Genomic DNA, 24,785 nt, shown 5'->3' on the forward strand with positions numbered 1-24,785 from the left:
TCCCCAGAAGCAAGTATTTATAAAATGAATGGATTAATGAGGGAGAGACAGGTCAGTGGGAGAAAGAAGCCATCTATTCTGTTAATTAGTATTTTCCATGATCAAGACCACAATTCCAAGATTATAACTTATTACTCCCCAAATCATGGAATGGCAGGACACACACCTAGAGGCCATGACCTCGTATCACCACCTGTTAAGAACTGAAATGCATTCTTCAGACATTCCCATCTTGAAGTCCTCATTCCCAGAATCTCAGGCTGTGTCTGTAACTTGGAGACATGGGTCTTTAAAGAGGTGATTAAAGTTTAAACAGGGTAATTAGGGTGAACTCTAATCCAGTATGACAGATGTCAATGTAAGGATGAAAACAGGACATAGACACACACAGAAGGATGACCACATGAAGACATAGGGGGTGGGGAGGGAAACAGGTCATTTACAAGCAATGAGAGATGACCTTGAAAGACACCAGCCCCACCCACAATTTGATCTCAGATGTCCAGCCATCAGTACTATAAGAAATAAATGTCAGTTGTTTAAGTCACCCCCTCATGATACTATTATGGTTCCCCACATTTTTTAATACTTTTTTTTAGTTGTCAATGGGCCTTTTCATTTTATTTATTTATTTATATGTGATGCTGAGAATCGAACCCAGTGCCTCACACATGCTAGGCAAGCGCTCTATCACCGAGCCACAACCCCAGCCTGTGGTTCCCCACTTTGACTGAGACACCTTCTCAAAGGTCTGAGATGTGTGGTGATCATTTGGAAAGCAATCAAACAACAATGAGCATCTCCAGCCTCTCTGGAAGAACAGAGGGGGCCTGGAAATATCACCCTGCCCTCTCCCTACAGGAAGCAGGGCTGAGACTGTATGCAGCTGAACCTGAGCAAGAGGGTAGCAGAAATGTCCTCTGACTCCACCTAAAAGGTCACCTTCACCTTTTTGAATACACGTAAGAAAAACAGGCTGGCAGACAAGAACCTTACAAGTGAAAATGATTGATGTAATTAGGAAAACCTGACAGAACTTGTAAAGTATTGAAGAAGGAAGAGTTATAGCAGTGAAAACAGAGCATCCAGTCACTTTGAACTCTCCCTCCATCTAGTAAATTCCAATCACCTGGATGGTGATCTAATCTAACCTACAGGCTGTAACAGTCAGTTTCATGTAATAACGCAGGTATCAGAGAATTTGCAGATGCATCCATGAGAAAGCTGATTTGCAGAACACTAACTTCAATTGCTATTTTCCAACACGTACTGTGTGTACTACCCACTAGAAATACAAGAGCTAGGGGGGAAAAAATGGAAAGTACATCTCTCACATTTGGGGAGTGGACTCTTTAAGAGGGAGGGGCAAATACAAGACTGTGAGTGTAGAATTAAACATAAGACATCTTCAAGGGCAGACATGTAAAATAGGGAAGTAGCTGCAGAATTCATGAAAGCCACATCTCCATCCAAGAATTTTTGGCTTACTAAATGGAATAAAACTCTAAATTGCCCTCTAAGTTACCAAATAATTGGGGTCGCACCCCTGTGGCCTCTCTAGACCTCCCATCAATCACTAGCCAGCTAACCACCCCATTCATTCTGTGATACAAAACACCAGGATCCAAACTTTGTTTCCTGTTGGTTTACTGCTCATTAAAGTCGGGGTGAAAACAGATAATATGTGAGTTTCCAGGTTTATGCTGATGCTGCTGGGACTGGACCACATCTAAGACCCACTGATTCAAAAGGTTTGTACTCAGGACCATGTTACCACGTGATGCTGATTCCTCCTCCCTTACAGCATCCCTGGCTATCCCTCTCCTCAGTACCCCAGTCATCCAGGGGCTGATCACTTCTACAACACTGCCAGCTTCTGCTTAAATAGCACCAATGATGGGGAGCTCACTACTTCATTTTTAATTGTCTGAATTTTCCAAAATTCTTCATTCTATACAGTCAAAATCAGGTCTCCCTGAATATCTGCACGTTGGCCTCATTTCTTTCCATGAGAAAGTCATCTCAAGGTGAATCCCTCTAACCAAGGAGGTGTAGAATTTTCCCAGGGAAAAACGGTAAGACTTAACCTGGCTCATTTGAAACAAACCTTTATTTAGAATGATTTTTTAAAGGCTCTGTGAGGTAAATATTTCCACTTCGGAAAACAGAAAAATTTCAGATTACCCAGTAGGGGATTCCAGCAGATTTTCAGAGCCAGACTTTATCACAAACACCCACTGTAGCAGTACTGCTGAGAGGTCTGATCTTTCAGAGGTCAACAGCCAAAGGCCACACTGGCTTAAGTGCTGAGCCATCAGGAAATGAAAGAGAATCATATAAGAGAAGAAAGGTGCAGTGTTCAGGAAAAACTGGTATGCATTTATTTAATAACAGAGCAAGCGTTCCCTGGGACCCTGCAGGTTGGTTCCCAGCTCACCTAAAGTTCTGGACCCATGCACATCATTTTCATCCTACCTTGGGAAGCAGAGACTAGGACCAGGAGCCCAGGCACCACCCACAGTGACCAAAGTATCCCCAGTGAACCGCATCTGTAAACATCTCTGGGACATCCTAAAGCTAATCTCACTCATATCATTTTGTCCACAAATATCTCAATATACATAGATAAGATATATAGAGATAAGAATATATTGATAAGGACCTTAAAAAATACCTTTATTGTGGGCTAGGGCTGGGGCTCAGTGGTAGAGCACTTGCCTAGCATGTGTGAAGCACTGGGTTTGGTTCTCAGCACTGCATATAAATAAAATAAAGGTCCATTGATAACTAAAAAAATTTTTTTTAAATACACGTTTTGTAAAAATAATTCCTTAATATCATGAAAGATAGTCAATATTCAAATTTCTCCATCATATTTTTTGTTTTTACTTTTACTGCCTTAAAAAAAAAAAAAACTGGATCCAAATAAAGCCTTACAATGTTTATTTGTCTCTTCAGTTCCTTTACAATATAGGTTCTTCCTCCTCTTTTTGCAAATTCATTTGAAAAATATCAGGCTCATTTATTCTCATTAGAATTCCCCCTGCTCTTGATTTTGCTGACCCCTTTGGTGTTACAGTATCACAGATTGCTCTGTCGCCTGATTTCTTGTCAGTTGCATATAACTCTGCGGTTTGGTCTGACTCTGGATTGATTTGGGGCAAGGTTTGAACAGTGGGGCATCATACTCTTCCCTGGGAGGAGGCACATGCCCTCCCTATTGTGACAGTGGAGGTCGCTCAGGATCAGGGCTGAGAACCAGTGACTCAGTTATGAGGGCTTTGAAAAGGACAATATTTTAACTCAATCATTTTTTCAATATGGATAGCTAGAATTCCTCTTTCAGTAAAATTTTCCCTCTTCCTCCATTTGGAAACCCTAAGGAATAGTTTGTGAAGGAAAGAAAGGTTAGCCGGGGATGTGGCTCCACGGTAGGGCGCTTGCCTAGCATGGAAGGGCAATTACCTAGCACTACAAAAACAGTGGGGGTGCGGACACAGGTGTTTGACTACTTCTCTTTATTGACCAATTTCTAGAATGAGTTGGTTCCCCAGCATCTCACTAAAGTAACTAAGGAGTATTGCTATTATTTTACATAGTACTTTTCTAAGCCTGCTGCATAGATCAAAATTTCACCCCTGTCCAAAATCACAAAGCTAACAGTGGATATGATCAGAACCCAGGCCTTCCCTGTCCATCTGAAGGACAGGGATCCTGCTACCATGAGTCTGTTCTCCAGGACTGGTTCATTCTAGAATGACAGGCCACGGCTGCCCCTCATGCCCAAGGCCCAGGGGAAAAACCAGGATGGGGAATGTCATGGTCACCACGTTGGTAAACAATGTTATCCAAGTGGAGAAAACTTTTCACCAAACTGGAAAGTACCCATGCAGTTAAACATGATTCTCCTTCTTCCCTTTGTGTAATTGAGCCTCCAACATGACATGATTTCCAGTAAACGAAAGCTCTTTTCCTTTTTAACAAAAAGTGTTACCTAATACTGAAGGGGAAGTACACATTCTAAACAAATCTGCTACAAGTGCACTAGGAGAATTCCACTGTGACAGCAGCCACGAGGACGGACAGGCTACTACAGTTCCTGACTTCCAGCATGGAGGTGCCCTGCAGCTGACAGGGAGACACCGAACTTGGGATGGCAGTGACATGCCAACACAGAGGGAGTGACCTCCCAGAAAGCTCAAAGGTGCTCTCAGCAACTCCAGGAAACTGCCATGAGCACCTGCTTCTCTGAACAGAGCCTTTTTGAACATAGGAGACCATGTATCAGTCGTTCACGCCCCAGATGAAGATAAGAAAGGAGGCTAGAGAACAAGGCCCACATAGGCAGGGAGGAACCTGGGCAGGAGCTCCCACACTGACCGGCCCCGCTTTCTGGGAATGGATGGGAACTCAGGGGTAAGGTTGGCATGTATGGTACATGGTCTACTTGCTGAGTAAAGCACAGATAATTTAAGTGCTGTACCAATAAATGCCTCCCCCAACCCAGGGTTTATAATACTACACTGTCACATGTCTCTCCAAACAAGAGCTTCAGCACATTAAAAAAAATAAATTAAAAAGCACTTGATTTTCCCCTTCAGTAGTTGCTGCTATCTCCCCACCAATGTGCCACAGCCTACTAGACCCCTTTCCAGAGGAGTGGGAAGGAGGTGGGGGAAGGAAAAAACAGAATGTGACAAACATCATTACCCTATGTACATGTATGATTATGCAAATGGTGGAACTCTACTTTGTGTGCAAACAGAGAAACAATAGTTGTACCCCATTTGTGTACAATGAATCAAAATTAAATTAAAAAAAGAGCCCTTTCTAAACTAAAATGTGTGATTGCTAGAATCTAAAAATACCACTCATCAGGTGGTCCCTGTACACTACGGACTGCTGCCATCAGACCTGGTGCAGTTCATCAGTGGGTGCCTCAGAGAAAGGCCACCGGCAGTGATCTGCAGAAGGCCATCAATATTTAAGTGGAAGTGACTTTGAGTTGACCTGAAGTCACAGAGGGACTAGGCAGAGGTGGGCCTGGGGGTCAAGGACTGCCAGCACCAAAGGTCCCCACTTCTCCCTGGAGGGCCCAAAAAAGGGCTCCAACGCTAAACCCACATGCACACTTAGTGGCCAGGGCAGTAGGAATCCAGTACCATGGGTGCACCACACACCTGGTGGCACAGACAAGTCACCGCAGGTGTGACGGGGCCTGCAGCCCAGTGCAGGTTTTTAATCATTAGCTAAGGCTTTGTGTTCCTTGAATGTAAGCCGACACCACCCCAGGGTTAACACAGTGGCTGCTGTAGATGTCTCACAATTCCCCCACCTGCAGAGGTGGGACAATAGCTTCAGGGCAGAATCCTACCCCTCAGGCTTTCAAATACCAGTTACAAAGGCAGAAGGCCCGTGCGTGTGGGAGGCTCAGCACAGTTGAGTGCGTTTTCTCTAATTTGTTGAGGGTTTCCCCAGTTTTTTGGTGTGTCAACGAACTGAGACCTAAAGGCGTCCGGTGGGCCATGGATGACAAGGCTTCTGAAGGAAATGTGAAGGCTGATGGGAAAACTCACAGAGCTGCCTTTCCCAGAAATCCAGGCAGCTCCCACCCTCCAAGTTGGAAACAGCCAAAGACGGGATGTTATTTTAGGTGTGGGAAGGGATGGTGAAATCAAAGAAAGCGTGGATCAAAGTTTAGCCTGTGGTTAAAAGAGGCGGGGATGGAAAGTCACAGACATTCCCTGAGATCTGGGCCTGCTGGGTCAAGGTGGCCTGGGGGCAGTGAGTCTGAGATCCTTCAGGGAACAGCTAGAAACAGGGGCTGGTGGGGGAAGATCAGGGCACCTTCCTGAAACTATCTATGAAAATAGGCCTGGCTCTGAGCAGCAGGTTGTCCTGGTACAACTCATTCACGGAGTCCTAGAAGGAACACAGACAGGCTTCCCTTTCCATCCTTGGGTTCCTGCTGACTTAGCCAGGGACTCCCACAGGCTAGGAAAGCTCCACAGTCTTTTCCTGCAAAAGTCCTGGGGCAATGGACTTAGGAGCCCTGCCCAATAACCAAAGGCTCCTCTATCAAACCATTTCTACAGACATTCTTTGCTGTTTCTCTGCAGTTCTGAAAATATGTTCCATGCAAATAATCTGAGAAGTTGACAGAAAGGCCACTCAGACCTTGCTCAGGGAGCCCCTCTGACTCCATGGTCACTGTTTGCTGGTTCCTATTCAGGTCGAGTTGCTGCCCTGCAGTTGGAACAGCTTCCTCTTTACTCAAGGCCAAGGAGAAGTTCTAGAAATGCATGGGGAACAATGAAGCAGCATGACAGAAGTGAAGGAGCTACCAATTATGTAGCTCCTAGGCCTGCCATAGCTAAGTACGGCAACTGGGCAGCCTCAAAAACAAGCATTTATTCTCTCAAGGATCTGAGGCCTGGAAATCTGAAATTAAGGTGGGGGCAGGGCGATGCTCCCTGTGGGAGCTGCAGGGAGGATCCTTCCTGTCCCTTCCAAGGATGGCTGTTGCAATCTAGCCTCTGCCTCCCTCGTCATATGGCCTTGTCCCCGTGTATCTCTGTGTGTCCTCTCCTCTTTTTATAAGGATATGAATCATTGAATTTTGGCCCATCCTGTTTCAGAATGACTTCATCTCCATGATTATTTCAAATAAGATCATATTCTGAGGTTTCAGTGTGGGGTTTATTGTTATCACTGCTGCTGCTGTTGTTGTTGTTTTGAATTTCTAGGTCTCACTTGACTTTTGCTAAAGCCACAGATGCGGAATCTCATTCTCCCGACAAAAGGAAATGGGGTGAATTTCAGGGTAACATGACTCTACCCCCCACATCACGACAGACGCATCATCTGGGACCCAGAAGGAGAGGCTCTGTATTTGTTTCTGAACCTGCCTTTCACTGCAGTTTCCTTACCTGAAAAAGCAGGTGTGAGTTTAACTGGAAAATGCACTATGGGCTTGCCTCTCTTTGCCAGTACACACTTTGCACCCGTCAGTGAGTCACAAATGCAGGGAAATAAAGAAGAGAAACCTTCCAGGGGGTGAAACACAGAGTTAAGAAGATAAGAATCTGAAAACCGTTCAAGATTATGGCTTTAAACTCCCACCCCCACCCAAGCTCTCTATCCAGTACCTTAATGTTGACTCAGACCCCAGTCCTTCCAAAGGGCTCTGGGAACCAAGTGGGAGATAGGAAAAGAGAATTGGAAATAAAGTATGAGATGTGTCTGTATCAGACCAGTCCAGGGAGTGGGGCCTGCTCTGGTCCATCCTCGAGGGGCTGTGCTGTTCAAATCAATGGTTGCAAGTGATCTTGGGAACAGGGAGCCCTGACCATCTCTCAGGTCATGTGCACCTCATTCTCCTCCCCATTCCTTTCCCACAGTGAATCCTGGCCACTCTGTCAGCCTGTACTTGCTCTTAGGAGAAAAGAACCAGCTGGCACCAGCACCCATACCTTCCCTGGGGTGAGGCTGGGAAGACGAGACAGGACAGAGATCCAAGGCTGCCTAGGACACAGCGGCTGGGACGTGGGTCCTGAGGCTCACACCCAAACAAGGATGGGTACTCCCCAGGGGCTGAGGCTTAGAATAGTGGCCGGCGTCCCCTGTGCACACTATCTAGTCTTCTGACCTCATTCCAGTCACCACCTCCTGGATTTAATCTGGTTTCCCTTGTCAATCCCAGCCTGCTTGGTGTTCCTGGATCCTCCTTTCCCACTTGTTCCCTTCAAACAGGGATCCTCTGTGGTGCCTTTCAATACCTCAATACTGTGTGTGCAGAATAACTACAACATCACTCTGGGATAACTGAGTGTCAAGGTGAAATCACTGTGGGTTTGTTTGTTTTTTTTTTGTTTTTTTTTTTAATTGCTGTTGTTGTTTTAAATTTCTGGGTGTCACCTGACTTTTGTCAAAGCCACAAATGTGGAATCTGGTTCTACTGACAAAAATGGAATGGCTGGACTTTGACCCAATAAGACTCTCCAGCCTTCCTTCTCTGCTTCCTGGAGATCAGAGAGGTTAAAGAAGAAGGATATTTGTACCTCTCTGTTGGCCTGATACAATGTGACTTCATGGGGACTCTGATACATTGTTTGTATGAAGACTCCTAATGAGACATACAGAATCTGACAAGAGCAGTGGTGGATCCTGACATGCAGGTATACATATATAGGTGATTTTCCAAAAAAACAGTGATAATTGCACAGCTATGATTTTGCTGTGGTATATAGCTCAGTGGTTCTGTTTTTCTGAAATTTACCACAGTGGTGGAAATGACCTACAAGTAGAAAATAATCACTGTCCAATCAAATGCCTGAACTTAAGCCCATGAAGACCAGAAATCCATGCACAAGACTTCTGTGAAGTCTTCTGTGATAAAATTCAAAGAGACCACTGCATTCAGGGATCACCAGAACAGACCTGTAATACAGCCCATGAGCTCAAGGTTACCTGAATGACCGTCGTGGATTACTGGACTCAGCACCAATGAAAAGCTTGGATGTTTTAGCTGAAATTTGCTGCTGTTTAATTTGCAATGAAATAAAAGGAGTACCATTAAAGAAAGTTCTTTTCATTCATCAGAAGTTTCTACTTATCCACTCGGTGGGCATTCCTTCTGAATATAACTTGAAGTTTTGTGAGACTCTATCACGGGCCACTAGTGGAAGAGGCAAAGATGAAATGTGTCACAAGCAGGTTATCTAAACAGTCACAGTTTGTCCTCGTGTTGATCTCGTTACTCAGGACACCTTGCTCTGATGTGGTTTAGAGAGTTTAAGCAAACCTTACTGAACAAGGTGCCAATGTACACACACATACACACACACAACACAAACACACACACATGCATACCAGTATTAGGGTATAGTTGGTAAAACCCAGTTTGAAAACTCCAGCCTGAGACAGTGTAACCTGACTCCTGATGTCACCTTTGATGGAAACAGTACCTTGGCTTCAATTTAATTAAACAAAGAGAAGCAAAGCCATTATGACTCAGAAACTATTCTGATATAACCTCTCCTCCAGCATGAAAAACCAGCAAAAGCACTCAATGTGTGTGCCAGCAGCTGGACGAGGTTCCCTGCACCTGTTCCTGAGCTGCAGCTGGCACTGTTCTGCCTGCCTCCCACACATCGCCACTGGAAGGCCACCGGAAGGCTGAAACACGAACCAGGCCTTCTTCAAGGACGGTGGCCACTCGGTAAACAGTGTGCACATCCTCAGGGCTGGCTGTGCCAGGGCCGCTCCCTGGACACTGGGGGTGACCCAGGAGTCTGGCATGGAACCAGATCAGACACATGGACTCCATGGTCTCCTAACAAAGGCCATGCCTACACTTCAGAGTATCAGGATTCCTTGCTGGGTGGATAGGAACCAGCTCCCTTGGGTGACGTGTGATAAGGTAAAAGTAAGATGGACAAAAGCCAAATGTTTGCCATTAGAACTTCAACAAAAAGCTATTAGGCCACTGTTCATCTGCTAGTTTGGCAGCTGTCAAAGGAAACAACCCTGCACACCAGCAACTACCAAGCAGAGAAGCACATATGCCAAATATCCCTGTTCCAACCACAGGCCATCCCTTCCCTGAGCTCCTTTGTCCTTGGTCTCCAATCAAGGGATCACAGGATCTGAGGTATGGAGAGTACCTATTCTAGTGCCCTTAGCCTCAGGAGGCAGAGGACATCGTCTGTGGCTCATCAGACTGGTTCTGTCCCATCAGATGGCAAGAGCAGAAGATCAAAACACAAAACAAACAGCCAGGCCTGCAGAACTAAAAGGACTTCATTGTCCTCTCAAATCCAAGAAACAGCAAGTCAGGCTTTTTCCCATTCATCACGTATTTCCTGAGTAGCACTGAGAATTTTAATACTTCATTTCGTTCCAATCTCACAGTAATCCCCAAGGAACTGTAAAATGGGAACCCCATTTTACAGACGCAGAATGTGGAGTCCACAAAACAGTCAGATCAAGGTCATGGGGTTCTCCAGTATTCACAGCCTGGATGGTTCCAGACCTGACTTTAGTCCCATGTTCACTCATATGAACTAGTACATTCTGTGCCTGTGTGTAAATGTAGCACATACATGTACATGCACGTGTAGATCTACAGAACAGCTGGATCACAGGCTGTGACTCAGTCCTAAGAGCAGAGCTACCTCTCTCATCACTGAGGATCCTATTACCTAGAACAACATATGGTATGACGTAAGCACATCATAAAGCTATTGCTGGTCCTTTATATTTTGTCTCTGAAACAACCGTCTCTAGAACAATCACTGCACTGTGCCTGTGAACAGGCAGAAGCATTTGTCTTACAGTTGTGGCTCAGGACACATCCATTACCTTAGGTAATACCCTTCATAATTTCCCACATAGCATATTTTCTCTGCAGTTTCTGCTTTTTTCCCCCCTTTCAGAAAAGACGTGTGTCACTAATTGTGGTTTCCTCTTCACATTGGCTCCCAGGAAACTCTCAGCCTGCCTGCATGCTTCATCAGCTATGTTAACATTTACAAAGGGAGGTCGCCCCAGCCTCTAGTCTTAACCACAATGACTGACGTTTTCCAGCACATGCATTACTCTAACCTCACGTCCCATTATTGTAAGCCACAGGAATAAACTAGAGAAGATTCTGGAGAAGTAACAGAAAAACAAGCATCATAGGTAAAGAATCACTAGATCAATACACAACGGGCATGGGAAAACACTCTTCCCTCCTCATGTCTGAAACACCACCAGGTGGTCACAAAAGCCCCACAGACAAATAAGACTCACAGGCATAATGTCATCAAGGTGACAGATGCTTGTACAGTTGATCGTGGGCTGTCACAGGCAGTCATTAAGTCTGGCTGGCATAGGCCATTAACACCTTCTCCCTACCGAGACCAGCGAATTATGCCAGCGAGTTTCAAAACAATCATGCCCCAAGCCCGCGCTACCACAGGAATTCTGGCAGACCCAGCCGCTTAGTGTTAAAACATGCTGGGATGAAGCTATGCTGGAACCTCTTGGGACAGCTCCCGGCCCTCATGTTACATCTGCAGAGCAGAGGTGGGTGGCAAAGGAGCCTACTGGAGGAAGGGCCACTGGCATGAGTCAGAGTGGGGTGGCCAGGTCCAAGGGCAGGACACAGGCAAATGAAGGAACATTCACACCCCAAGGAACAGAGGGTGGTCTCAGAGCTGACCAGCCATAGATACATATGGAACATCCAAAAAGTAAGCAGGCCATCTGCTCCCAAACCCAGAAGGCTGCCTGAGTCATGGAGTCCAAGGGCAGGAGTCACCATGATTCCCGACAGCATGTGAGGTCAGAGGGGGAGGAAGGGAATCAGAGAGGCCCTGAAGGAATCCCCATGTGCATCAGCTCAGGCAGCGCCAAGACTCAGGATGATGTGACAAGGTCCAAAGGGCACACCTGAACCCAAAACCTCCATCTATCATGTTCATCCATGTGCAAAGCAGCCTGCCCAGAAACACCAATCCTGGACCCAAAACAGTGGCATTAAATAACCACTAATTTCCTCTCAAGTTCTACTAACAAAATGTGAGGGTATTTTTTTTTCTACCACAATTTATCCTTGATTTACAAATGTGGCCCAACAAAAACTTAGAAGCAGTACTAAAGAATATGTCCCTTCTCTCTAAGTATAGAAAGTGCACACACATGAGCAGACAAAGAAGCCAAGAGCAGGTCAGCAAGGACCTCTCAGCAAATGGGTGACCTTGGAGAGTTTCTTCACATTTCTGAGCCCCAGGAGGTAGCCTAACCACACAGCAGGTGCTTGATGAATGGTTAACAAAGAGAAAATAAAAACTGCTCTCAGGTAGCCTAGTCAGGACCACATGGTCCAGGGGATTCCCCAGGCCTGCACAAAAGTGGGTGTTATCTGAAGGTCTCTACATTTGTGCCAATCCAAAACACTGGGAACCCCTGTGCCAGAAGGTCCTTGGCCCAAGCAGGGACCTGAGAGAAAAAAGGATTGGATGCTTTCAGCCCTGAGAAGTGACACCATGCAGGTCCAAACCCTCCCCACAAGTGCCACTGGATAGAGGAGGATCAATTTATCCCACCTCATCCAGCACAATGAGGCAGAAGGGGGTGAGAGCTGGGCTGGAGCTGCCGTATCCACCCTGCCATTTATTCCTCCACAGGCAGGAGGAAGCTAGAACTTCCCAGCTTAAGGGAAAAAGCTACACACTGAATAAAGATAAGGGAAGTGGGTCTCTGAGCTCACACTGCCATGCAGAGATGCGGCTGAGGAGAGGCAGTACACAGTCAGGGCCACACCTGACCAGCACACCCCCATAAGGCCCTTGCACCCACTCCAGCTCACAGCAACAATTCTCAGTTGAGCTGCACAGACCTTCCCAATGATTTGTTTAAACACAGATCACTGGGCTCCAGCCCATGGTTCCTGATTCAGCAGGACTAGTTGGCCTGGGAATGTGCATTTCTAACAGGTTCCAGGCAATGCTGAGGCTGCTGGCCCGGGGCCACACTTACAGAACTGCTGGTCAAAGCAATTTAGAAAAGTCACAAAGTGCTTAGAGCACAGAGTGGACTCATGCACGGTCATCTCAGGGAAACATACACACACACACACACACACACACACACACACACACATATACACAGTCACATGCCACAAAATGACAATTTGTTTGTAATTTCCACAATCTCAGAGTGCTGGGGACTCGAACCAGGCCTCCAGCATGAGGGGCAGGCACTGTACGAGATGGGTTATATGGCCTGCACACAAAATGACAATTTGGATACAACAGTATTCCTATGAGATTATAACTGAGCTAGAAAATTCTTGTCACCTGCTGACATTGCAGCTGTCCCAATGCAGTGGTGCAACATATCACCCACACATTTGTGGTGAGGCTGGTGTAGAAAAAACCTACTGTGCTTCCAATTGTACAAAAGTAGAGCATATACAATTTAATAGTAAAAATTTAATATTTGATAATGATAGGAAATGATTACATGACTGGTATGTGGTGGCTGTACTGTATTTTTTATCCTTATTTTGGAGTGCACTCCTACTTATAAAATGGTTAACTCAGGCAGATCCTCCAGGAGGGATTCTAGAAGGGGCATTTTTGTCATAGGAGATGACAGCTCTATGAGTGTTCCTACCTCTGAAGACCTTCCAATGGGACAAGGTGTGGAGGTGGAAGAGTGATATTCATGATTCTGACCCTGTTCAGGCCCAAGCTGATGTGTGTGTTGTGTCTTAGTTTTTAACCAAAAAAGTTTGAAGCACTGGAAACAATTAATAATAGGTTCTACCATATAGCTTAGGTGTGCAGTAGGCTATACCACCCAGGTTTATTTAAGTACATTTTATGATGTTAGCCAGACAAAAATCACCTAATGATGAAAAGCACTTCTCAGAACCTGTCCCCATCAGGACGGTATATATACATTCATGTATACATAAAAATTACATGCATAAGGAGCACACATGTAAAAATGAATATACATATAATAGCTACATGCATAATACATACATATATTTGTACACATGACAATTGCACATACACATATACATAATGACAAGTATAATCACACACATATATAACAATTTCACACAAAATGCAAATTTATGCATTCATATACATACAAAAATTACAGGTATTATACATACATTCACAAGCATACATCAAATACATGCATAATACATATGCCTAGATATTTATGTGTGTAACAATTACTACACAATACACATTTATATGCTTATTATAAGTACCTCACCAATAAAAGTGGAAAAAGAACACATCCAAAATACACATCTATGCATTCACATACATATAACAATTACATGCATAGCAGACACATATCTATGCAGTCATAAAGAAGTATATATACAATGCACACATTCATATACATATGGCAATTACACAAACATCCACACCCATACTATAACAACTACAAGCAAAATATATATCTACACATTCATATACATATAATTACATGCATAATACACTCATATCTGCACAATCATATATATATAAAACAATTACACACAAACCTTACACATATCTATATAGTCACAACAAATACATATTTAATACACACATTCACATACATGAAACAAGTACCTATATAATTCCCATTTTTATATATGTATATATGCATATAACACAAGTACATGAATAATACACGTCTTTATATTCAAACACATATAACAATGCATACCTAATACACATAGATTCACACACACAAAGAGCTGCAAGAGGAGTGTGCAGCGGCCAGACTGATCTGGAAGAAGAGCCAGTTCTCTCAGTGACCAGGCTTATTAAAAGCAAGGTATATCCTACTGGGGTGGGAAGCTGTGTCCAGAGACTGAGAGGATCCTCTCCAAATCCCAGGAACTCTGAGGAACCCAGTAACAATCCCCCAATGGCCAAGTCAGACCCCCTCCCTTTTGGCCCAGCCTTGCAGGGACCCTTTGAACCTGGTGCACTGCGGTGGCATTCCACCAGGACAGATTTCCGGGACTTACCAACAAATCTGATGACAAGAAAGCCTCTGAGTACAGGGCAGAACCACAGAGGACCTTGGGGAAAATGTGCTTCAGCCAGGGTCTCAGAGTGGCACACAGTCCCTGGTTCCCCTCAATCACAGAGGGAAACTGCAGCCTATCAAAGCCAAGAGCACACAAAGACACACCCCAGGACCCTGGGTATGAGCACCACAGAGGACTGAAAGGGAGGAAGTGGCTGGCCAGCCCAGGGCAGCACTGAGGCCAGCAGGGAAAACTGGATAGACGCCCCAGTCACTGCTGAGGGCCTCAGCTCTTGATACATGTGTTTGGCATAGTTTGTAGGTATTTAGGTTTTCAGTGAGCTCTGGCTTTTAAATTTCCTATGACCTTAAATGCACATTTGGCTTTCCCACAGGTGCAGAAGACCCACAGCATGTGATAGCAGTAAAAGGAGCACAATAAGGACATCTGGCCTGTGAATGGGGCATGTGTGACAAGCCTGACCACTGCCCATCCCCTTTTCCTGCACTTCTTCTTCAGCTAGGTTAGGGAGCCCTGCATCCCCACTGGGTGAGGAAGCAAACAGGCTCAGCAATGGGGTGGAACCAGGATCTGAACTCAGATTCACCAGGCTGCCACACTGCACTTCAGCCAAACCCTCAGAGAAGGGTTTAAAACCAGCCTCATGTCTGGAGGCCTCTGAACTCAGCCCACAGAGATAGTAAGGCATGAGGGCAGGCAAAATTCCCAGCAGAATGCAATGGATGCTGACTGTGGCAAAATTGGGGCTGAGGACATGACACCCATCCAGTTTAGGAGCTAAGAGTAACACACCTGGCAGGCACCTGGAGGAGGCAGCAAGTACAGCCGTCTCCCTCCCTTAGGTCTCCTTCCCTCATGGTGAGGTAGGGCAGGGCGAGCAGTACACAAACCCCAGGAGCAAAAGTCTCCTTACATTGGCCTCCCCAGGGGTCACTTTTGACTGGTAATAAGAGGTAGTCTGTTTGGATTGGGCAGAGGGTAGTAAGGGGAGGGAAGGGGGTGTGGGGGTGGGAAGGATGGTGGAATGAGACAGACTTATTACCCTATGTACATGTATGATTGCACAACCAGTGTGACTGCAGACTGGTGTGACTCTGTATCATGTACAGTCAGAGGAATGAGAAGTTGTGCTCCATTTGGGTACAATGTGTCAAAATGCATTCTACTGTCATATATAGCTAATTATAACAAATCTTAAAAGAAGAAAAAAAATTAAAAAAAAAAAAAAGTGTATTCTACTGTCCTGAACCCCACAATTGTCCAGGACCCTGATAAGTCACTAGAAACAAAGTTTAACCACTTCATCTCCAATGGATGGAGGCCAAGAAAACACCCAAGGAAACATGAAATTCTAAGGAGTTTCTTTTAAAGAACAGATGGAAATTCATGTTTGCCTCATAAGAATCCAAAGAGAAAGTGTTATCATGCGTTTACCTTGAACCCATTAAAAACATGGCAGGTGTCAGACCTGAATGTTCACAAACCCTTGCATCACACTTTCCACACAGACACCCTGTGGGACAGCCACTGTCACTGTTCCCGTTTTTATCATCAAGACAGCCGAAGAAATTCAGACTGGGGGAAATCAAGTCCTGCAGATAACTTTTAAAGTTCCCACCATGAGCACATGGATTCTCGCCTCTGAAGGAAAAGAAATGGGAAGTATAAGAAGGTCAAATGTCCCTATAGAGATCTGGACAGAAAACCATCCCAAAAGAGTGCAGTTTCAAGAACTAGTCTACCTGAGGACAAAAATATTCTCAACACAATGCAAAAGACTTACCTGTTCCAGGTGGATTTGCACACAGCAGGGAATCACCACCTTGAAGAGAGAAGAAAGAAATAAGCAAATGGATTTTCAGGAAAAAAAAAAAAAAAAAACTTGACCTAATAGCCAAAGGAGGCTCCCAAAGGCGGACACTGCCTCTAACTGCTTTCCTAGTCACCAAGTTGTAGCACTGCAAGACACATAGGACCTGAACTTCACAGAATCCAGGGTTCTGTTATCTTTTGTAAAGTTCAGGTCCTTTCTGAGAATTTAGGGATGAAAATTACACAAAATTCCCCAAGAAAAATACACATCACTCACCCAGACAGGATTTTACTTTCAATTTCAAAGAACTGATGGATGCTTAAAACAGAAACTTCTGAGCCATTCAAGCCCTTGCTCATCAGGGATCATGGGAAACTGAACCTAGAAAAGGTAGAGGGTTCTGCAGGGTGGTCTTCAAGCTGCCCCCACTCCTCACACCCACACAGGGACAGACTTTCTCTACAAAATGAACTGACTTTTCTAGAACCACTTCTATAAGTGGAACTCATAACAGAGTCTAAATGTGGTAAAGTCAGTGTAGCTACTCTAGTCAGCACATGAGACAGTAGGAGTTTCCTTTCACTACCACAGCCCTCTGAAGAAGAGAGAGCTCATTAAGAAAGACACATACGAGGCAAAGTAGTACAACCAAAGCTAAAACTCAAACGGAAGAGAGAAAGGCATGAGGAATGACTGACCCTATGGTGATAAAGAGCCCATTTTCAGGATTTGCCTTCAGTAGGCTCTCTGCTCTGACACTTACTAGCTATAGGACATTGACCTGTAATCCCTCTAAGCCTCAGTTTCCTCATCTGAAAACTGTATGTAGACAGTTCCTTTCTCATAGGGTAGTTGTAAAGATTAAAAGATAGAGTATGTGAGATGCTTATGATGGTGGCTGGCACAGAGCAGTTTCTCTGCTTACAGGAAAACAGAGTTCTTCCTGAGTACAAAGGGACATGTGTGGGCTAGGGATCAAACTTGCTTTTTGCTTCTCTGGGAGGCTGACCAGGATCCTGACACCTGCAAACAGCATTTCCAATCCCCAAGCTACTTCTCTCCTCAGTTTTCTCCTGGCTCTCCTACCACCAGACCCCTGGCATGCCTTCATTCTCAAAGAGTTTTCTGGAAATGTGGAAAGGAGAAACCCCAGGCATCTGACAAATTGTCCTTGTAGTTTGGAGTGGGCGGCAGTATGACCTTGGTTCTTACTGTGGCAACTATTTATAGCTTTCTTGCTTATCTTACTCAGTAAGTTCCTCAAGGAATATGTGACACATGGTCATTCATTTGTCTGGGGAATATCATTACTCCACTAGGATTCTGACTTATTCTTGTTGGGATCAGGAGTATTCTGTCATGGCACCCATCCTCCCCTCTAACTGGCATACACTAACTTCTTCTGCATACACATAGCAGCTGGCAGACAGGAATATAACCTTTTTCACTTGTTTCCTCAGGCTCTCTCTCTCTCTCTCTCTCTCTCTCTCTCTCTCTCTCTCTCTCTCTATATATATATATATATATATATATATATATATATAAGTTTGAGGAATGGATAAGGGAATAATAATACAAAAAAACATAAACCAAGAACTAAACAAATGGCTTTGGGAATATAGAGAATTATAGAGAGAAAATTTATAGGATGGTGGTGGCGGCTCTGGTCAAGGAGAGCTCATGGTCATCAGAACTGTGATTCACATCACCCCAAATATCACACAAGCTCAATGCACACATGCATCCTTGTGCCTCACTGCATGTGTGAGTGATATGCTAACATGAAGTGTGCAAAGAATAGGAGCCCCTGCCTTTAAGAAGTTATCTATATTTCACACAAGGCAATATTATTCAGCAAGAAAAAAAATGAGCTAACAAGGCATGAAAAGATATGGAAAAGCATTAAGTAGTATTACTATGTGGAAGAAGTCAATCTGAAAAGTTTACATGCTATACAATTCCAACTATATGACATTCTAGAAAAGACAAAACCATGGAGACAGTAAAAAGATCAGTGAATGCAACAGGTTGGGAGAAGGAGGGGCGAATACATGGAACACAATCTTTAGGGCAGTGAAACTATTCTGTACGGTACTGTAGAATGCATGCCATTAACATTTGTGCAGACTCACAGAATGAACAGCACCTAGAGTGACCCCCAACATAAACTATGGGCTTAGGTTAATAATAACATATCAATATTGGCTCACCAAGTATAATACATGTCACAGGATGCAATATGTTTATATAAGAGAGATGGGGACCTGTGTTCGATTCTTCTAAAAGTTGAAAACTGTTCTTAAAAGTAAAGTCTATTAATTTTAAAATTAATTGTTTAAAGTCATGTTTGCTGCAAGAATGAAAAGTCCTAAAAATATCAGAAACTTCAATTATTTTTTAAAAAACAGTCACTTAAAAATTCAATCCAGAAGTCAAGTGTGTTTGTGCATTCACCAAGGGCCAGATGGAGTGCAGGAACACTGCCCACCTGGCCTGTGCCCAAGGTGCCCTCCAGCAAAAGATGAGCTCTGTGAGAAGGGGCTACTCAAGTTCCACCTTGCAGGAAACCATGCCTGATCAAGGGAACACTTCAGGATTCCTTCCTTCAGAATGCCTAAAACCAGAATCCAGGAGAGGAAATACCTGAATATAGATGCTATTTCCATACTGATTTTCCTCCCTTAGAATAAGGAGAACAGCTGACCACACTGAGAACCATGGATCAAGACTACCAGGTCCAAGATGTTCACATCTTGCTTCAGATCAGTCTGCTTGGTCTAAACATTAAGAAACACACAGAGATTGAGCAGCTGTGTGATCAGTCTCCTCTGCTGCATTTGCTGGATCTCTGGTGCCACCTCCAGTACTTCAACCTGACTAAAAAGGCAGAAACACACATCTTCTCTGGATAAGGCTGCATACCAACCTCTGGAGCCCACAAGACTCTGGGGTTCAGCAACAGTCATTACACTTGGCTCTCCCACCTGCAGATCTGCCAGCTAACCCTCCTGTACCAAGGAGAAGCGTCTTCCATTGATGGAGTCTGGTGACTGAGGAGGGTGACCACCCAGGGGCAGATCAGAATAACACAGCCCATCATCTGCTTACTCCTCCACCTTCAGTTCTGGCTCTGATCAAATGCCCTGGCTCTCTAGTCCTTTTTCTTTGATAAGAGGAAGCACCATAAGCCTGGGTCATCTTCAGGTTGACTGACTTTCCTCAGCATGAAGAAGCTGATATCTCTTTTGCCCTTCCTGGACAACAGACTGACCTGACAACTGAGCAGCAGTGGTCAGAACCACATGACTTGGAAAAGGGACTGGCATTGCCACATTCACAGGAACAGTCCTGCAAATGCTCCAACCCAGTACCCCCGGAGCTGCACCTGACTCCACAGATGCATGGGTCAAGCCCCACGTGCAGGCTCAAATCAAACCCATAAACACGTGACCAGAGGGCCAAGTGCTATGTCTGCAGGTCATTCTCCTGAGTCCACACCACAACCTAAAATCTTATCCTGAGCATGAGACGATCCGTCTCAGAGAGAGTTGCTATGTATAGGACATCACGGAGGAGACATCAGCTGGTCCCAAGCACCTTCACAATGCTGACAGGAACTACTCCCCTCACTACAGAAAACTTCTTCAGGAGTCGAATGACAAGAGGTGACAAGATTGGGATGGGGCTGGGAATACAGCAGCTCCTGTGGAAAACTAGGGAAAAATCCCAGGAGAGGGCCACGGGCACTGGGGCATGAGCCATGAGCCACTAGTTGCAGGTTGTGGCACCCCAGGACCTATCCCTCCCTTGATAGCGGCCCCTCTGAGAGGCCGATGTGACTGCCACTTTATGGCCTTCTCTCTGTTCTGTTTGAGGCCTAATCTACTGTTACCAGGGACAACCGCAAACAAACAAGGTGTGCCATGCCCACACCTGTCTACGTGGGCGCCTGAGCTGGCTGGTGTCGATAACCTTGTCTCAAAGCCAGCAGGTCACCAGGACGGAAGCAGGGGGTGGCAAGGGTTTCCACCCAGTCTTGACCATATCCCTGGGACCATGTGGTTGAGTGTGAGTGTGCGTACGTGGGCACGTGAATGAGTTTGAATGTGACCGTGTACATTAAAGCATATGGGGCCTGAGGGTGTTCCTCAAAGGCATAACACTTGCCTAGCATAAGTAAGGCCCTGGGTTTGACCCCAACACCACAAATTTTTTAAAAATTAAATAACAGGGTGTGGTGGCACATGACTGTAATCCCAGCTACTCAGGAGGCTGAGGCAGGAGGATCAGTAGGTTGGAAGTCAGCCTCAACAGTTGAGTAAGACCCTGTCTCAAAATAAAACATAGGAAGGGCTGGGGATGTAAGCTCAATGGTAGAGCACCCCAAGTTCAATACCAATACCACAAAAAGGGTGGCGGGGGAGGACAAGAGCTGTGTGACAATGTATTTGTGAGTTTGAGTGTGCTGTGAGTTTCTAAGTGTGTGTAAAATGCTGAGTTCGTGTGTACATGGGTGGGTGGGAATGTGTGTGTACATTTGAAATTGTTCACGTGTGTGTGTGTGTCTTTGTCTCGTTGAGTGTCTAGGTGTATCTATGAGTGTCTACGTGTAACTCTAAGCATGTGTGTGTACACATACCCAACCAAAGTTCATTCTTACCAAGTTTAATCACTAAAGCTAATGACAGCTTGGCCAACAGGTGCTTCCCACCCTATAAAGCACTGTCACCCAGGCCAATGCCACCCTTGCCAGAGAACCAGGCAGAACCCCAGGCCTCAGTGCAGAGCCAACTCAGAGAGGCCTGGGATCCAGTCCAACTACCTGTCCCACTGCCCCCTGCTCCCCCTGGGAGATCAAGGCCTGAGTGAGAGAAAGAACACCTCAGTTCAATACGCACTTTGCCATGTTCTCCCTCTAACTGAAACAATGAAGCTATGAACTCAGTTCTGGAGGTTGCTTCCTATTATATTTTATTTTGCACAAAGTCAAATAAAGAGTGATAATTTTCTACCAGTTTCTCTAAAAACGTGTGGCTGCAACTCATGCCCTATTTACCGTATAAATAGAATAAAGGTAAATTTGAGTTCAACCTTTTATGAATCATCAAAACTTCGCGGGGTGGCACACACCTGTAATCCCAGCAGCTTGGGAGGCTGAGGCAAGAGGATCATGCGTTCAAAGCCAGCCTCAGCGAAAGCAAGGCGCTAAGCAACTCAGTGAGACCCTGACTCTAAATAAAATTTAAAAATAGGGCTGGGGATGTGGCTCAGTGGTTAATCCTCTGAGTTCAATCCCTGATACCCCTCCACTAAAAAAAATTCTGATCATGTTGGGTCACGTGACTGAGCCACTACAGCTCCAGAGAAACGTGGAGCCAGAACTGAGAGGGCACTCCCATTACCAGCATGACTCCTCTCAGCCACCCACCACCCTGGGGAGCCTAGGCACTGTTGCTTTCTCCACCATCCTTTTATTTTTTTTCCCTGTTCTCCAGGTTAAGTCTGTTCTAGGGGAACTCTCCTCACACTAGAGCCAAGCAGACCTGGGTGAATCTTGTTCATGCCAGGATTCCAGAACTGTGAATGAGTTCAACAGCACCAAGTCACGAAAGTGCTTTTAGTAAGCGCACACACAGACAGAAAGCCACCAATCAGGTACAAAACAAGTGCAAAAGGGGAGGAGAAAGCAGGGTCAGTCACCAGCCAGCCTCAAAGATGGGGAGAAAGCAATAAGCTGAGTTAAGTAAAGCAAGAGGCGCCTCTTTACGAACAAGTTCTATCATTGTATAAATGACTTTAATCATAATAACGTGAACTACAAGATAAGTTGCACAAAATTGGAAGTGAAGTTTACCTCCTTTTTATCTTTATGAAGAAACTTCACCATGAAGCCAGAAAGGCAAACTTTCTTTCCCAAACCATAAAAGAGGTCAGAGGTCACCTGGTTCCCTGGCCTGACAGAAACGAATATAGACACCGCCACTGGTACCTACAGTGTAATTCAGGTCAGGTCACCTGTCATAGCTCTGTGAACAGCAGCACTCCCGGTGGAAGGTGGGCAGGGGCCTTTTTGAAGGCACATTTATTATTTTACATGTTCTACTACATATGTTGTATATTGCTAATCAATAAAACAGTAAGATGTTTTTATTCTCCCATTACATATAAGACTGAGAAAAGATAAACTGCTCAATTGTTTTTATTACCATTATTATTATTTGTTATAAATGAGATGGCAGAATAATAAGAAGAAAATCTCCTCCTCCCCTAACGATAACACTCTGAGAGAGGGGACATTCTCCGCACTGTGGGTGCCACAGCAGCAAAGCACCCAACAAGGGGCTTAAACAAGAGGAATTTATTTCTTCACAATGCTAGAGGCTGAGAGTCTAAGATCAGGTGTGGACTGGGTTGGTCTCTCTCCTTGGCTTGTAGACTACATTTTCTCCCCAAGTCCTCACAGGATCATCCTTCCATGCGTGTCTGTGTCCTAAACTCTTCTTATAAGGACACCAGTCATACGGGATTAAACCTACCCTAACCACTTCATTCTAACTGATATACCTCTGTCTCCAAATGCAGTCACATCCTGAGGGGTCAGGACTGTCACATGAGTTTGAGGGGACACAATTCAGCCCCTAACCACAATGGTCTGATGGGACCAGTGGCAACCTAAGATTGGTCCACATGGAACATTCTCAGAACACTTTGGGGCCCACCAGGGCTGCTGACAACATGCAATGGCAGCATGTCTCCAGAGCCTTTTCAGTCAAAGCTGCTTCTGAAATGTGCCTAGGGTGAGAAGCTCTGTAGAGGGTTGGGGAGCAGCCCAGGTCAGGCTTTCACCAGGAGCCTACAGACAACAAGGGACCTATACAAAGGACAGGGCACACAATGTAGGCATTGGGGACTTTATAAACTTTCTTTGCTTCATTCAAGGGCTCGCCCTAACTTTGTGTTCTGTGTCCTCTTTGTCAGGCTTACCCTGGAAGCCCTAATTAGGTTCACATTCCTCAGGAAGCTCTGTTACCCTGCTAAGTGTTAAAGCCCAATTGAGCCTGCTCTAATCCCTGGGAGAAAACAGGAGCCTGCAGTTCTCCTCCACCTGCCTGCCACGAAGCAAGGAACACAGCCGAGAAAGAGGGAAAATTGTTGTAAAGGGTTTTGTGTTTTTCTCAAAAGTAACAAACAGCCACCATGCCTATGGCACAGAGAAAAAGACCACCCCAGCATTTTGTTCCCAACTTGCCTCTTCTCACCTCCTGGGGCCTCAATTTCCTCTTCCAATCCAAATGTATGATTCCAATAACTTTGGAGGGAAAGAAAGGAGTTGTAGCTACCTTACCCAATGGAGGGAGGGAGCCCACAAGAGAACCCTGGGCCTGCCATGCTTCAAGTCCACAGCACGCGGCTCATAGGGAATACAATAGAATGAAAACACAAAATGAGTGCTCTGTGTCCATTATGTTATCAATATTGGTCCCAGATCAGATATAGGAATCCTAAGAGTTCTTGAAGGAGCTGGCAAGTACACCCTGGGGACCCCATAGAGTACTAACTACTGTATTCAAGCTTAGGCCAGGATTGCATGACGGGATCCTTTGTTCAATGACCAGCATGTGGTCTTGTGGCCAAGTCTGTCTCAAAGACCAGGGCACAGCAGGGAGGCCTAGGCCTTGCCAGACACTGTCAAGACACTGCTGACACAGGTTCAGGGCCCACAGAGGAGGGAAGTGCAAGATAAGACCTTAGTCATTAGGCAAGACCATAGCCAGGGTCTATAACGGCTCAAGCCAACCCTTATCAGATTCCTGCATTTTAAAACAGAAACAAAGATTACATGTGATGATGGATAAAATGCTAATGGTTTGCTGTAAAACCAGAAGAAAATGTCATAAATCCAACTTAATTGTAGACAGATTAAGAAGTGATATTTAGTTTCAGTCTTTTAAGTCTTCTTTGCTGGGAGCAGTGGAGCACAGCTACAGTCCCAGCTACTCAAGAGGCTGGAGCAGGAGGAAGGATTGCAAGTTTTGAGGCCTGCCTAGGCAATTTATCAAGACTCTTGTCTCAAAAAAAAAACCTTAAAAGGGTTGGAGATTTGACTCAGTGGTAGACAACTTGCCTAACATGTGCATGTCCAATCCCCAATCCCAAAAATAAATAAATAAATACATAAATTAAAGTAGAAGGTTTCCTTTTTTTTTTTTTTTTTTTTTTTTTTTTGGTTAATTTAAAATGCCAAAAGTCACCAGGCATGATAGTGCATACCTGTAATCCCAGCAACTAGGGAGGCGGAGGCAGGAGGATTGCAAATCCAAAGCCAGTCTCAGCAACTTAGTGAGGCCCTAGGCAACTTGGGGAGATCCTGTCTCAAAATAAAAAAATAAAAAGGGCTGGGGATGTGGCTCAGTG

The 24,785-nt window shown here is 45.0% G+C and overlaps 1 protein-coding gene across 4 annotated transcripts in view; it reads right to left on the bottom strand.

The window, feature by feature from the left end:
* Positions 1 to 24,785, bottom strand: part of Tns3 (tensin 3) — a 271,594-nt gene that overhangs the window by 162,508 nt on the left and 84,301 nt on the right. For all 4 annotated transcript variants that reach the window (XM_047560438.1, XM_047560439.1, XM_047560437.1 and 1 more), the window contains exon 4: positions 16,341 to 16,379. Coding sequence is in view for 1 of the 4 variants with exons in the window: in XM_047560436.1 (XP_047416392.1) it covers positions 16,341 to 16,379 (39 nt within the window). In the remaining 3 variants the exon portion in view is untranslated. The remainder of the gene's footprint in view (positions 1 to 16,340; positions 16,380 to 24,785) is intronic.

The sequence above is a fragment of the Sciurus carolinensis genome, chromosome 8, assembly GCF_902686445.1.
Source record: "Sciurus carolinensis chromosome 8, mSciCar1.2, whole genome shotgun sequence".
In the NCBI taxonomy this organism is placed as follows: Eukaryota; Metazoa; Chordata; class Mammalia; order Rodentia; family Sciuridae; genus Sciurus; species Sciurus carolinensis.